This window comes from Solea senegalensis, unplaced genomic scaffold (assembly GCF_019176455.1).
Source record: "Solea senegalensis isolate Sse05_10M unplaced genomic scaffold, IFAPA_SoseM_1 scf7180000015355, whole genome shotgun sequence".
NCBI lineage: Eukaryota > Metazoa > Chordata > Actinopteri > Pleuronectiformes > Soleidae > Solea > Solea senegalensis.
Window position 1 is genome coordinate 67,713 of NW_025321306.1, and position 13,085 is coordinate 80,797.

At 46.1% G+C, this 13,085-nt stretch overlaps 1 protein-coding gene across 2 annotated transcripts; it reads left to right on the top strand.

The window, feature by feature from the left end:
• The first annotated feature begins 2,772 nt into the window (after nucleotides 1-2,772).
• Nucleotides 2,773-7,643, top strand: zbtb42 (zinc finger and BTB domain containing 42). 2 transcript variants are annotated; one of them, XM_044017401.1, is made up of 2 exons: nucleotides 2,773-3,012; nucleotides 4,247-7,643. In XM_044017401.1, the coding sequence occupies exon 2, from the start codon at nucleotides 4,261-4,263 to the stop codon at nucleotides 5,854-5,856; it is 1,596 nt and encodes a 531-aa protein (XP_043873336.1). In that variant the 5' UTR covers nucleotides 2,773-3,012; nucleotides 4,247-4,260; the 3' UTR covers nucleotides 5,857-7,643. The 2 variants fall into 2 exon arrangements, with proteins under 2 accessions (XP_043873336.1, XP_043873335.1); XM_044017400.1 differs by lacking the exon at nucleotides 2,773-3,012 and adding an exon at nucleotides 3,602-3,953.
• The last annotated feature ends 5,442 nt before the right edge of the window (nucleotides 7,644-13,085 follow it).

Below are 13,085 nucleotides of genomic sequence, written 5' to 3' on the forward strand. Positions count from 1 at the left end.
CATTGATGATTGTAGAGAGGAAGAATGAACCTCCAGGAAGTGTTTCTCTCTCTCTCTCTCTCCCCGCTCCCCCACTCTCATTCTCTATCTTTTTCTGCGTGTGAGAACCTTCACCGTGTAGAGCCTCTCTCTGAGGCCTCAGTCCCCAGGCACAACCACTGCTTTGTCTTGCCCTGTGAACACACACCCCTCCTCTACTGGGCGCCTACGTTTGCCAGGGCCAGTGAGACACAGGGCCACTGGTCCTATTCTTATCCACACCGCTGCTCCTGCATGGGTAGCATGTGTGTGTGTGTGTGTGTGTGTGAGAGAGTCACTGCTGAATGGAGATTTACTTTATAATAAATGTATGCATTTGATAATAGTTTACTCTGTTTGGTCTGTGTGAGTAGAAACTGTCAAGCAACACTATCAGACCTGACTGAGGTAGTGTTTGTGTGTATGTAACTGCAGCACAGGTGCGGCCACTTGATGCTGCTGTGTTTGTTTCATTCCCATTCTATTCCAGAGTCTGATTAAATTTGACCTGTTTTTTATTTAACTCTTCTTTTCTTTGAAGGACGGTGACTTTGATTTTTTCAATCCCAACTTCCTCTGGTGATCAAATAACTCATTCATCTCTGGAAATTAGTCAAAATATTTATATTTTTTGGGTGAAATTATAAATAAACTAAAGGGAAAAGCAGCACCTGGGGAGCACTCAAACCAGCAACCCTCCAGTTACAAGCCACGTTCCCTTTCCACTGGCCCATAAAATGCTTTTTATTTTATTTTTTTATTTATGAAGTAGAATTCTTGTGACTCTTCTCAGGGCCAATTCTCTGTGTGTTCACTCGTAGTACAACCTGTGTGCAGCTGTTTCTCTTCACAAGTGCACACAATGCGGTAAGACAAATCCGTTCCTGCTCAATTAGCATTGTGCGGACTCATTTGAAATGGTTTAAATTTAATGGACATTTTATATTAAACCCTTTAAAGCCTCAAAATGTCCATCTGGAATTGTTTTTGTTTATCTTAACCAAGAAAACATCCTGTAACATAAGTGCTTTTGCCCATTTTTCCAGAACTACGTTCAATATCTGGCAGTTATTTTCAATTTACTGCATGTTCAAGTAGTGCATTAATAATTTAAAGTGCAGAAAAACCAAAAACCAAAACATATTTAAAATAACATTTGGTTTACTTTGTCTCAATGTGCAAAAACAGGGCAAAACATAAATGGAAACTTCTTTATGTACAGGCGTTTTATTCCAATTCTCGTGACAAAGACGCTGATTCGCCGGCTTCCTGCGACAGCGTGAGTGAAATTACCGTAATAACCACATGTTGGCGTTTGACGTGCAACTTCTTAGCTTTCAGAAACCACTGGAATTCCACCGATGGCACAAACGTAATTGCGATAATGCAAACGTGTCGTCTGCAATACGCTCGGTGATAAAGGGTTAAAATGTACGCACTACAATTTTAAGTACATTTTTATACCAAATAGAGACGATTTTGTTAAATTTAAACAGGATGCCACTGTGTCTTACTCATGCTCATCTGGACACGACATAAGAGTGCAAATATCTGTCTACCCTCTCTAAGGGTAACAGCCGGACTAAAAATGGAATAAAGCAGTAAGTGGATAAGAATTTAGCCAGTGGCCTCCTCTGACCAGTGGCTGCCGCCTCCCGTCACATTGCTCATTCCCCCTCTGTGTCAGAAGGCTGCGAAGAGCTGCAAATGGCCCTTTCAAAACACACGACAGCTGGAACACAGGGCAAAGGTGACCGAGGCAGTTGGGGGAAGCACAAGGAGGGACAAGGGGAGGGAAGTGTGTGTGTGTGTGTGTATGGGGTGTGTGGGGGGACATGAGCAGCTGCAAACCCGCCCCTGTTTCTCTGCACTGTGCCACCATCTCTAGCTTTAACAATTAAAGAACAAGCTCTCAGAACTCTCTGTGTGTGTGTGTGTGTGTGTCCCTGTTTCTGAGGACAAATTTAGGTTGAAAACAATTGCTGGGAGGACATGTTTGCAGGTGCTCATAACTTTTAAGGGCATTTTTGAGGGTTAAGACTACACGTGTACCATTCAAACGATTCAAGGTATGCCTCAGTATCTCAGCTGAAAATCTTTATTGATTGATACAAACTGTCACCAACCTGTCGAGGGGCTGGATGGATTCATAATCGCAGAGGAAAATCGAAGGCTGGGCCGTTTAAGTGCTTCGTTCATTTTCTGAGCGGAAGTAAGAGGCTACGGGGAATGCATTAGGTCCACTAATGTGCGTGTTATCAAATGTGTGTCTTTTGAAATGAAAACAAATAAATCTTTTTCTTCTCCATTAAAATCTCACAGTCTGAGGACAAAAAAAGGGGGCTCTGGTTGATTTGGATGGTGGAATTGGAAGAAGAGCAGCTCTGAAATGTTATCAAGATGCCCTGGAATTTATCATTGTTTTATGCGTCATGTATGCAAATACAAATTTTAAGTAAAAAAAAGAAAAAGAAAAAGTATTTCTTTCATCCATAGCTGCAGCAAAAACCACAGGCAACATTTTTTCTTTTTTAAATAAAATTAATCCCATTTTAAAAGCTGGATTTGAGCCTAGATAGGAGTCAAAGTTTGTTTTAAATGCTTACAAATAAGTAGTAGTGTGGGTAAAAGTTTAAAAGTTTGAATAACAACAGCTTCTCGTGTCACAGGGACAGGTGTTTTACAGCCACTCTTGATGTGAGTCCCCTGCACTACTACTCTGCTGCTGCTGCTGCTACTTGCTGCCGCTGTGTGAATTCACGCAGTAGTGCCGAAGTTGTGGCGGCGCGCTATCGCGAGACTTGGGCCATTATCAACCTGCTTGACACACAGCAGCAGCGGCAGCGCTGAGTGCAGCCTGCTTTGCCAGGGTCGGACTGGAGCTCAAGAAACGGCGAGGAGAGAAGCGAACATCTGGACGCACATCATGAAAGGAAAGCCGAGCTCGTAGAGAAGGGGGCGAGAAACGGACGACGATAACGGGCGGAAGTGAATGTAAGTGTCGCGTTTTCTTTGATGTGAAAGAACCAGGGAAGCGAAAGTTAAAGTGTTCTAAGCCTCGCCGCTTCGTTTCAGCGCAGTTTTTTTTTTCCTGCTGTGCGAGTTCCTCCGCTGTTTAAAAGGATCCCAGTAATGCGTTTCCCAACACGGACACGGAGCTCGGTTTACTGCGCCCTCGGCCCTCCTTGTCTCCTGATAACAAGCACTTTTCTTCTTCTTCTTCTTTAGTCCGATAATCGAAAATGCTCCTCGCGCAGTAAGCGACACATACTTTTTTTAAAATCTTTTTTTTTTTACACCATCAAACTTAAACATTCTTTTTTTTTTTACACCTTTAAACTAATCCGACACAGTTGTTGTGTGCGTAAAAAGTCGCTGTACTCACACCCGTAGATAAACTGATTTTATTATTTATTTATTTTTTTAAAATATTTTTTTTTTTAAAGTTCTCATACATGTGGACGTGTGATGTTTTCAGTGACAGGTCGTGTGAGTTTTTGGTGTCTTTTGTGGACCCGAGTTAACATATGGCATTAAGGGTAGCACAGCTGGAGGTAGCGTTTCCATTGCGGTGATGTCAGAGCAGCTGACTCCACAGCTTGCAGTGTAATTAGCAAACAGAGCAGCAGTTTACTCACTCCGTCTGCGCGGCTCTTATATTTTTTTTTTCTTCTTTCACGCCGGCCTCCCTCCCCTCTCCAGCGGACAGGCTGCTGCTATATCTAGTCTCGCCTGCTTGTTCTGTAAACACCGCTGCTGGTGTTGGTGTTGCGCTCGGAAACGCGCCGGTGCGTCGACAGCGTTGGGCTACATTTTGGAGTGAGAGAGCGAGAGCGAGAGGGAGAGAGGGAGAGAGAGCGCAAGACGCGGACTTCTTCCAAAAGCGAGCACTATACGTGGACCAGCGGATCCGTTTACACCGGGACACACGATGGGTGGGTGAGCAGCAGCAGCAGCGTGTCCTGCATCAATGTCGGTGCACGCAGTGTTTGTTCTCAACTTGGATAAAGTTGTTGGTGTGAATCGATCTTTAAAAACCATGTGATTTTTTTCTTAAACACTCGCTGCTTGATGACACTTTAAAAATAATAATGTTGGCTGAAGTTATTTCTCCCATTCTCTGTTGTGTTTTTCCGCGACTCGCCTTTTACCCCCTCTCTCTCTCAATCTCTCTCTCTCTCGCTCCACTTTGCTCATCCAGTATCCTGTTTTTCCTGTTTTTGGTCAGGTTATGAAGGAAGAATGGAGTTCCCGGACCATAGCCGCCAGTTGCTGCAGTGTCTGAGTCAGCAGCGTCACCAAGGTTTCCTCTGTGACTGCACTGTTCTCGTCGGAGAGGCTCGATTCAAAGCGCACAGAGCCGTGCTGGCCTCCTGCAGCATGTACTTCCATCTCTTCTACAGGGACCAGCTGGACAAAAGGGACGTTGTGCATCTCAACAGTGACATTGTGACAGCCCCTGCTTTCAGTCTGCTCCTTGAATTTATGTATGAGGGGAAGCTGGAATTCAGCACTCTGCCAGTGGAGGATGTCCTGGCAGCGGCCAGTTACCTCCACATGTATGATATAGTGAAAGTGTGCAAAGGCAAGCTTAAGGATAAGGAACTTTCCTCCTTGGATGAAAAGCTGAGCGAGAGTTTTGGACTCAGCTGCCTGGACAGGGAGAATTCCTCAGACGGGGAGCTGCACAGTAAGCAGCTCATCCGGCGACTGCCCCAGACTCAGTCTCCGGGGCTGCACAGGCCCCTCCCTGCAGAAGACTTTGACATGGACAACAACGAAGTCGGACTGGCTGTCACAGACTGTGATAGGTCTACAAGGAGCAGGCAGAAGGCGAACGGTCACTCTGGCAGGTCCCCGGACCTTGTAAGTGTCAATTATGTGTCAGCAGAGGCCGAGCCCTGCGTCCAAACAGCTGGAAAAACAAAAGCTGATGTCAGTAGTTCCACCGTATCACTGTCCCAGAGGTCCCGGGCTTCAGATGACATGGACTGTGCACTGGATTTGTCTTTCAAGCCTCTGTCTAGCAGAGATCCCTTACACCCCTCCTACGTGGCGGGACAGCTGGCCCTCGACAGCCAGCAGCAGGGCATTGAGCCACTTGTTAAAGAGGAACACGACTTGCTGTCAGAGCAGGAGGACAGTGAGCCGACGAGCCCTGAGAGCCAGCGCTTTGGGAATAGTGCCAGGGGCTCGGTGGTGACAGGGTTCGCTGCCCTCTTCCCAGGCAACAACGGCTCCACAGCCGCCCTGCTCTCCCAGGAGGAGGACCTGATGGACGAGGAGGGGGAGGCCTGCCGAGGGAGGGAGGGCGCCGCTGGCAGGGAGTTGGAGGAGAGGAGGAGCAGGCTGCTGGGGGACAGCGAGGAGGAGGAGGAGGACGACCTGGCCTCCTCGGACATCTCCACCTCCAGCGGGGTGCTCCTGCCGCCGGGGCAACAGGTGTGCGTGTGCCCACTCTGCAGCAAAGTCTTCCCCAGCCCCCACGTGCTGCAGCTGCACCTCAGCTCACACTTCCGCGAGAAGGAGGGCGCTCGCTCCAAGCTGTCCCCCGACGGCTCGGTGCCCACGTGCGTGCAGTGCAACAAGACCTTCTCCTGCATGTACACGCTGAAGCGGCACGAGCGCACACACTCGGGCGAGAAGCCGTTCACCTGCGGCCAGTGCGGCAAGAGCTTCCAGTACTCCCATAACTTGAGTCGGCACGCCGTCGTCCACACGCGCGAGAAGCCTCACGCGTGTAAGTGGTGCGAGCGGCGCTTCACTCAGTCCGGGGACCTGTACCGCCACATCAGGAAGTTTCACTGTGGCCTCGTCAAGACTCTCTCCATTGGATAAAAGCGCTCTCGCCCCGGTGCCATGGCATAAATGTCTTCAGCACACACTGTTAATTCACTTTTTTTTTTTTTTTCTGTTCGTGCGCACACACACACACACACACACACACACAAACACGTCTGTTTGCAGGAAACATATCTCCTGGATTCTACCCCGATGTGGCATTTTCTCAAGTTAAAGACGTAGCAGCTGTAAGACTGGAGCTGTTGTTGTGTGGTGTCTGTGCTGGAGGTGCACAGGCTGTTCAACATTAACATGGGTGCTGTGAAACTCAAGCTGGATCCCTGTGTGAGTGTGTGAGCTGTGAGGAGAACAAATCAGATGATGCACTTGTTTGTTTTCTGTGTCAATCTGTTTCTTTGAGTTTATTTGAGGATGAAGTATACGCTGGAAGGGGAGGAGTAAAAAAAACAAAAACAAAACAAACATCCAATGTTTCGTAGCCTCCGGGCGAACGAGCGACGACTAACGCTAACATATGTTAATACAATCGTTAGAAAATGTGTGCACGTGGAAGATCAGAACCGTCCGTGAGTAGCAATATGTGATTTTCTTTTTAATACTCCTACATCATTATTATTATTATTATTATTATTATTATTATTTATTTGGGATTTGTTTAGTCCTTGAGTAAACTTATCGCAAGGCAGCAAAAGTAATGAAGTCTGACTACTGGAAGTATGATTATTCTTTTCACAAGAAGTAGAAGTTTTGTTTGGTTGAAATGAAGTTGATTACATTTTTGATGTTGTTTATATAACACGAGGCAGGCAGATCATCATGACATCACTGTTTCTTTCTTTCCTTCTGTGTCTCGGGGAGGAGGAGAGTCTCCCTCTCTCCCTCGCTCCCTCTCTCTCTCTCTCTTAAGTCGCACATATCGATGAAAACAGCCTGGCAATAACTACTTAAGAAAAGTTGGGATGGGGGGGGGAAAAGTAGCTCTAAGCTGATGCCTGTAACACTGGTGCCTCATGAAGTTCTCAACACTTTTACTGAGTGAACTCACTAAAAAAAAAAAAAAAACTGGGACGTTTTGCCACGCCTTCTTCTCAAATGAGTGACTTTTTCCTGGCCTTAAATAACACTCCCACCTGCCAGGTCATAACGAGGGTAATTGAAATACTTCACAGGGATGTCGTAAATGTGTTTAGTCAATTAAACGTTCATTTAACGACTCGTGTGGTTTAAAGCAAACGGTGACCTTGTTATTTCCTGGTGTGGCGTTAAAGGGCACACGCTGACGAAACCCTCCGCAGGAAGCGAGGAGAACAGGTGGATGTTCCAGTGCTTTGTTTATCTGTCCAAGCCGTGCCATTCGTCGCGTGATTTTAAACCTTTTTTTTTTTTTTCCTCCACGTCATATCTTCTTATTGTACGCGTGTGTACGTTACTACTGATGAAGCTGGAGCCTTTTAGTGATGCTGTCCCTGACTGGACAGGAAATGGGACTTCCTCCCTGTTGTCACATTCTCTTCGGGCTAAAAGTTCACGATATATTATGTCTAATCTGTCCTGAGAAGACTTGATCAGAATTTATTTATTAGTTTGACTTGGTTCAGGGGTTTTTACCGTCGTCGGTAGGTGTCGCTCTTATTCTACTTTAAGCTTGAAGAGACGTCGTCGGTGTCTTGCCTTGCGATCTTGGTACTCATTAACTGTTTTTTTTGGGGGGCTGCTGTCTGTTTTTATTTTCTCTTCTGTGCAAATCAAGTTACTGTAATTGTATTTTAATATGCCGTGTGTGTAGAAACCTCTATGGAGTATTCAAGATTTGTCACATGGAACATAGAGAAGCACTTGTTTTTGTTTTGTTTTTTGGTTAGCATGCATTATAGTTTCATCACGATTGTCTAGGCTGCTATTTCTTACTCTGTGTATATTTAATGTATATATATATTCTATTTATCAGACAGTTTTTTTGTTGTTTTCCCGTGTTACATCGCGCGTAAGAGTCTCCGCCGCGAGTTCTCACGGTTCCTCTTCTTGACTTGATTGGACTCCACCTCACTACAAATCAGAGCGGTTCTGCCACGGGGGACAGTGGTTCTCAAGCACAGCCACACTGATACATCACCGGCCTACCTATAGAAACGAGACAATACAGGCATTGTCGTTCGTCCCCACCTCCACCTCCACTTCCACCACCAAGAACCAGGTAGTTTCAAGGGAGCATTGTGTATCTCCCTTCTAGCTGTGGGGAGAAAAGCCAGCACAAGTCTCTCTTTGCACTTTTCTGTATTGAATGGAGCCCCCGGAATGTGAGAAATGTATGAAGCAAAGGGAGGAGAGAGAGGAGGAGACTTTGTTTGTAGGCATCAAACTGACTCACTGATTCCTTACCAGTAAAATAAATGAAACAAATTAAATGTGGACTTTCAAAAAATACAGAGCCGGAACAAGGGGGTTATTTGTGTTTCTCTTTTAACTTTATACATCGAGTAAAAATCACCGCAAATGATTGGCTAAGACACAAACTGTTCGCGCTGTACTACTGAATTACAGTGGAGGAAAATCAGGGAAAGACGGATGGAAATGGACAATGGAATGGTGATTTGACCTCATCAGGCCCTCGACTTTGACAGTTTTTAATTTCGAGTTTGACACCTCGGAGAACAGCACGTGTGAGCGTTTTCAAAAGTGCCAGACTTAGAACAAATTTATGGAAACTGTCAACTGTGACGATAATAAGGAGGTTGGACGTAGGTGTCGGTGACCTGTCCATTTCAGCGAAGACGCCCCCTGAGGTGTTTAAAACATACATGTTGGGGTTGGTGATGGCTTGTGCAGATTTAAAATGGGAAAAAAAAAGTCAAATCAAAGCGTTTCTCGTGGAACATCTTGGAAATGAAGCGCCAACGAAGCGCACCGTGACTCGGCTCTCTCGTTTACTTGCACAGACACTCGCCGAGCCTTTCACAGTGAACCATTTCAAACCCGAACCATTTCTTACGAGGTGTTAAAGTTAAAATCCAGAGGGTAGACAATAACCAACCAACGAACGAGCTGTAATTATTATTTCCCTCTCCCTTTTCATTCGTCGCTGTCTTTATTTATAGCTCCAGGATGATCACCGCATGTGCCTTGTAGACACACGGATGGGTGTTGCATCTGGAGACGGCCTTTTTCCAATCGTGTACTCTCTTGCTCTTGACTGCGGTGTTCAAAGTTCACCGCGGCTGTTGTTCCTGTTTTTTCTACCATTACGGAAAACATTTAAAAAAAAAAACAGACGAACCAAGAGTTTGAAGTCAACTCTGTCAATTTTGCTGCTCTGCAAGAGATTACATTGACCTTTTTTTGAGATTTATTTGACCATTTTTTTTGTCTGTTTTTTGTTTTTTTGGAACTGAAGACAAGCATTTCTGTGTTTAGGCTGTTTTAGTAGCCAGTGCTACTGGGAACTAACTGGATGTTCCTTTAGTTATTGTCACTGTTGAATGTGAAACACTGAGATTTTGATTGTTGACTTTTGATGGAAACAGTGGAACTCTTGACCGAGGGCTGCGTCTTCCTAACTCGTGCTGTATGATCTAAAAAAGTCAAAAAAAAGAGAAAAATACGACTTTATGGCTACTGGAATTCTGTCCTCTGCAGGATACAACTGTGAAATTGTGTATATTCATGAGAAATATTTATTACTGCATTGGCTTCTTGTGCAACATTTGACTGTCTCTTCATTTTAATTTGGTTTAAAAAAACAAAACAAAAAAGAAAGGAAAAAAAGCTTCTAAATGTCTAATGAAAATTTTTTAAAATAGAATTTGTAGAAGTGCCATTAGATTTTAATATAATTTTTTTAATAAGAAAGGTATATTTTATAGTAATCAATTGCTTCAGTGTTAGAGGTGTAGAGATTAGAGGACAATCTTTATGCAGAGTTGACATTATTGCTTAGAAATTGAGGCGATTTACGTTGATCTATAAAACTGTACGTGCATTTTCTTTGTTTTTCTGCGCTTTCGGAGTGTGCTTGTGTGCGTGTGCTGTGGAAATGTGACAATCTTGATTTAGGTCCTTATTAAGATTATGCATAGAAATTAAAATGGAACAACTTTCTCTCCGTGTGTGGACTTCATTCATTTGCATCTGTCGTTTTCAGACACACACGATCATCAGTGTAAGATTGTTCTGACACACAGCAGCAACAGTATGTGTGTGTGTGTGGGGGCAGCACTGCAATGTGTACAGAGACAACAGAATGTGATGATACTGCTGGTCTTGCAGGCTCTATCCCTCTGAAACCATAAACTGAGCTCAAGGACGGAGCAATTTCAAGATGGGCTCCCATTGTTCCCCTGACCTGATGCCAATACACTCTGAAGGAGATAAACCTGAGGGATAAACAGCCGACCCACTTCCTAATGTAATCATTACCCTTAAGTCAACTTTGCGTCAGCCTCTGCAAAACCCCAACTTGACACAAACTGGAACCTTTACCAAGTGTGCGAGTCTAATTTAGGCACTTAATGCCAACTCACTGGACACTTTCAACGGGGGGGGGGAGAGAAGGGGGGAGAAGTTTTAATTATTTCCCCGCTGCACCATGAAAGAAATCCAGCTGCTCTGCGACGTGATCCCAATGGGGATGTGCTTGGGTTCCCACCCCCCGATATAGACATGGGCCGCATCCAACTGCCCCTGCCCCCATCACTGCAACCTCCGCCACCCCCCCCAACGCTCCCCCAAAACCATGGCCCCAAAAACTCAGCCTCATCCCAGCACTCTATTGTGTGCGTGGGTAGTAGTTCATGCAGGCCATTGTCTGGCCCGGCTCCCCTGCACGTACTTTATGCACAAACAGACGACACAGCGGCGCTAGAGCCGGGGCGGGCAGCTCCGACATAAAGACAACAATGTCCTCCCTCCCCAAGATCATTCACAAATAGACCTGCGCGGCCAATACAGCGAGCTGTACACATGGTAAATAAGGGCTCCACTGCAATGGTGTGGTCACATCACACTGCTAAACATCCACAGCAACATCTCACATCTGTGTGTGTGTGTGTGTGTGTGTGAACTCTGGACCAAAACCTTCACATGGAAAGTTGGGGCCATGTGACAGGGCTTAGCTGCAGGGCGACGGGTGACGAGCTGGGATATGTGCAGGGTAACTGGGGTGGTGTAATAAAGCATTCCTCCCCGAGGCTCATTTGAGTGATTTTGTGCGTATGTCGTGAACAGTGTGTGTCGGTGTGTGTGTCTCTGGAGGTACTTGAGAGAAGTTGAGAGCAAAGTTGTAAACGTCCACCACCTCGACAGGGCCAGCGGTGGGAGCCCTTGACCTCTGAAGAGACGGACTGCCAGGGACAGCTGGTGTGGCCCGGGCGCTTATTTATTTATTTCTTAACAAAAGACAGGTGGTCACACTTGAAAAGGGCACACAAACACAGTCACATGTGCGCCTGTGTACACACACACAAACAGGTAGTGTAGTTTTCCCCTCCTTTCTCCACATGAACACACACGCATACGTTACCATCCACTTAATTTCTGAGGAGCCGCTCGTTTGACTTTCAGACAAAGCCCAGTGTCGCAAAAGAAGGAACAATAATTAAAGTGAATAATAGAAGAACCACATAAATAAACGCACAACAACCAGTGCTCCCGTGTCAGGGTTTGCCTTTTTTGGAGCGGCTCACACTCGCTGTCTGTGTCAAGACAGCGTGTCCTTGGTCCACTGTACAGCTGTCACTTACTCACAGTCGTTGCCGCATATTTATAGCAGCAGCATCACTGGGCCTGACACACTCAGACCACAGCTGGTCCCCCAAAAGAATGGGTGAAAGACAAAGCCACGTGTTCCCGCTGGTCGGCCGCAGTTGGTCCTGTCTGGAGCGCCGTGGGTGATTGTGTGGGCCCCACTTCTCCTCGCAGACACCGTGGCCATAGATGTACCGGGCGGTGAGGAGGACCATTCATGGGGTGGGGTGGAGAGAGAAAGAAAACACACCGTGACCCTTTTTTTTCCCCCCTCCCTCTCCCTCTCTCCTCTGGGTGTCACGGATGGGGATGTACTGAAAACCTTGGCAGCTGCAGCTGTCTTGTTTTTCCAAGGTGCATAAACACGTCACATCGTTGTTAACAAAAGAGCAAAAGGGGGAGGATGGGGGGCATCGGCATCCTTGGACCCTAATAAGTGTGCAATCGATAAACATTTTAGATGACTCGCAGGAATGTCATGCCTCAATCACCGGTGTAATGTCCTGTATCTGGAACTTAATTGAAAATGCTTTGCTAATCCTTCAGATTTAGGAGGAGTTAGAACAGTGGACACTTGTCCTTGGATTGATTGATCAAGCTGAAGGACGGGGGGAGAGGGGGGGGTGAAAGGGCTTTTTGTTTCGTGAGGTTATTCTGCCCCAAGGACTCAAACGATGGCAAACTAACAATTTCTCACAACGTCACTCATGATATAACAAATTTGCCTCCTTGGGACAAGTGCTCACAGGACGCTCCTACGGTTATTGGTGCAGAGGAACAACGATTTGTAGATGAAACTGTTGCAAGTCTACTTTAGTTTTTAGTTCTCGTGCAGTTTTGGGGACTCCAAACAGAGCTTGATTATTAAATGATTCTGTAACATGAGTTTAAAAACACAAAGTTGTTTACTCGCAGGGAGTCTCTTAAAAGTCTTATCAAGAGCCGCGCAGACAACGCGACGCCTCACTCGCCAGCAGCTGCCAGAAATCTAGCGGTGCCTTCGGACACCAACTGCACAACTCTTTCCCCCAAAGACCAGACTGCCACAACTGGCCCTCCAAACCCCCTCACCCACCCACCCCCGCTGGAGCGCGAGACGACGTGACTCAACAGCTCTCACACACACACACGCAGCGAGCTCCGGGAAGTGCACTCATCCGAGCTAATGTCCAGAAACACCACACGGTGTCATGCGACTGTTGGTTCCGTGAAGACTTCTGCCACCAAGAACAAAAGCACTCAGTGTAGAAGAGAAACCCTGCGTGGTGAGCGCTCACCGGTGATGAGCTGCTGCAGCCAAGAGGGAAAGTGAGGACTACGCGCCAAGGTCACGTCCAACAGGGATGATGACTGTGACCGACGAGAATCCCTGGTTTTGTTCAACCTCTGGGTCACTTTCTTTTAATTAATAAACTTGATAGCAGACGCCCAAGGTCAGTGCAGGCGCACTGGTTTGGAATTTCATTATCATAGCCAAGCGGAAAACAAAAAAAAAAGTAAAGTCAACTAAATGCTTAAAAAAAGCA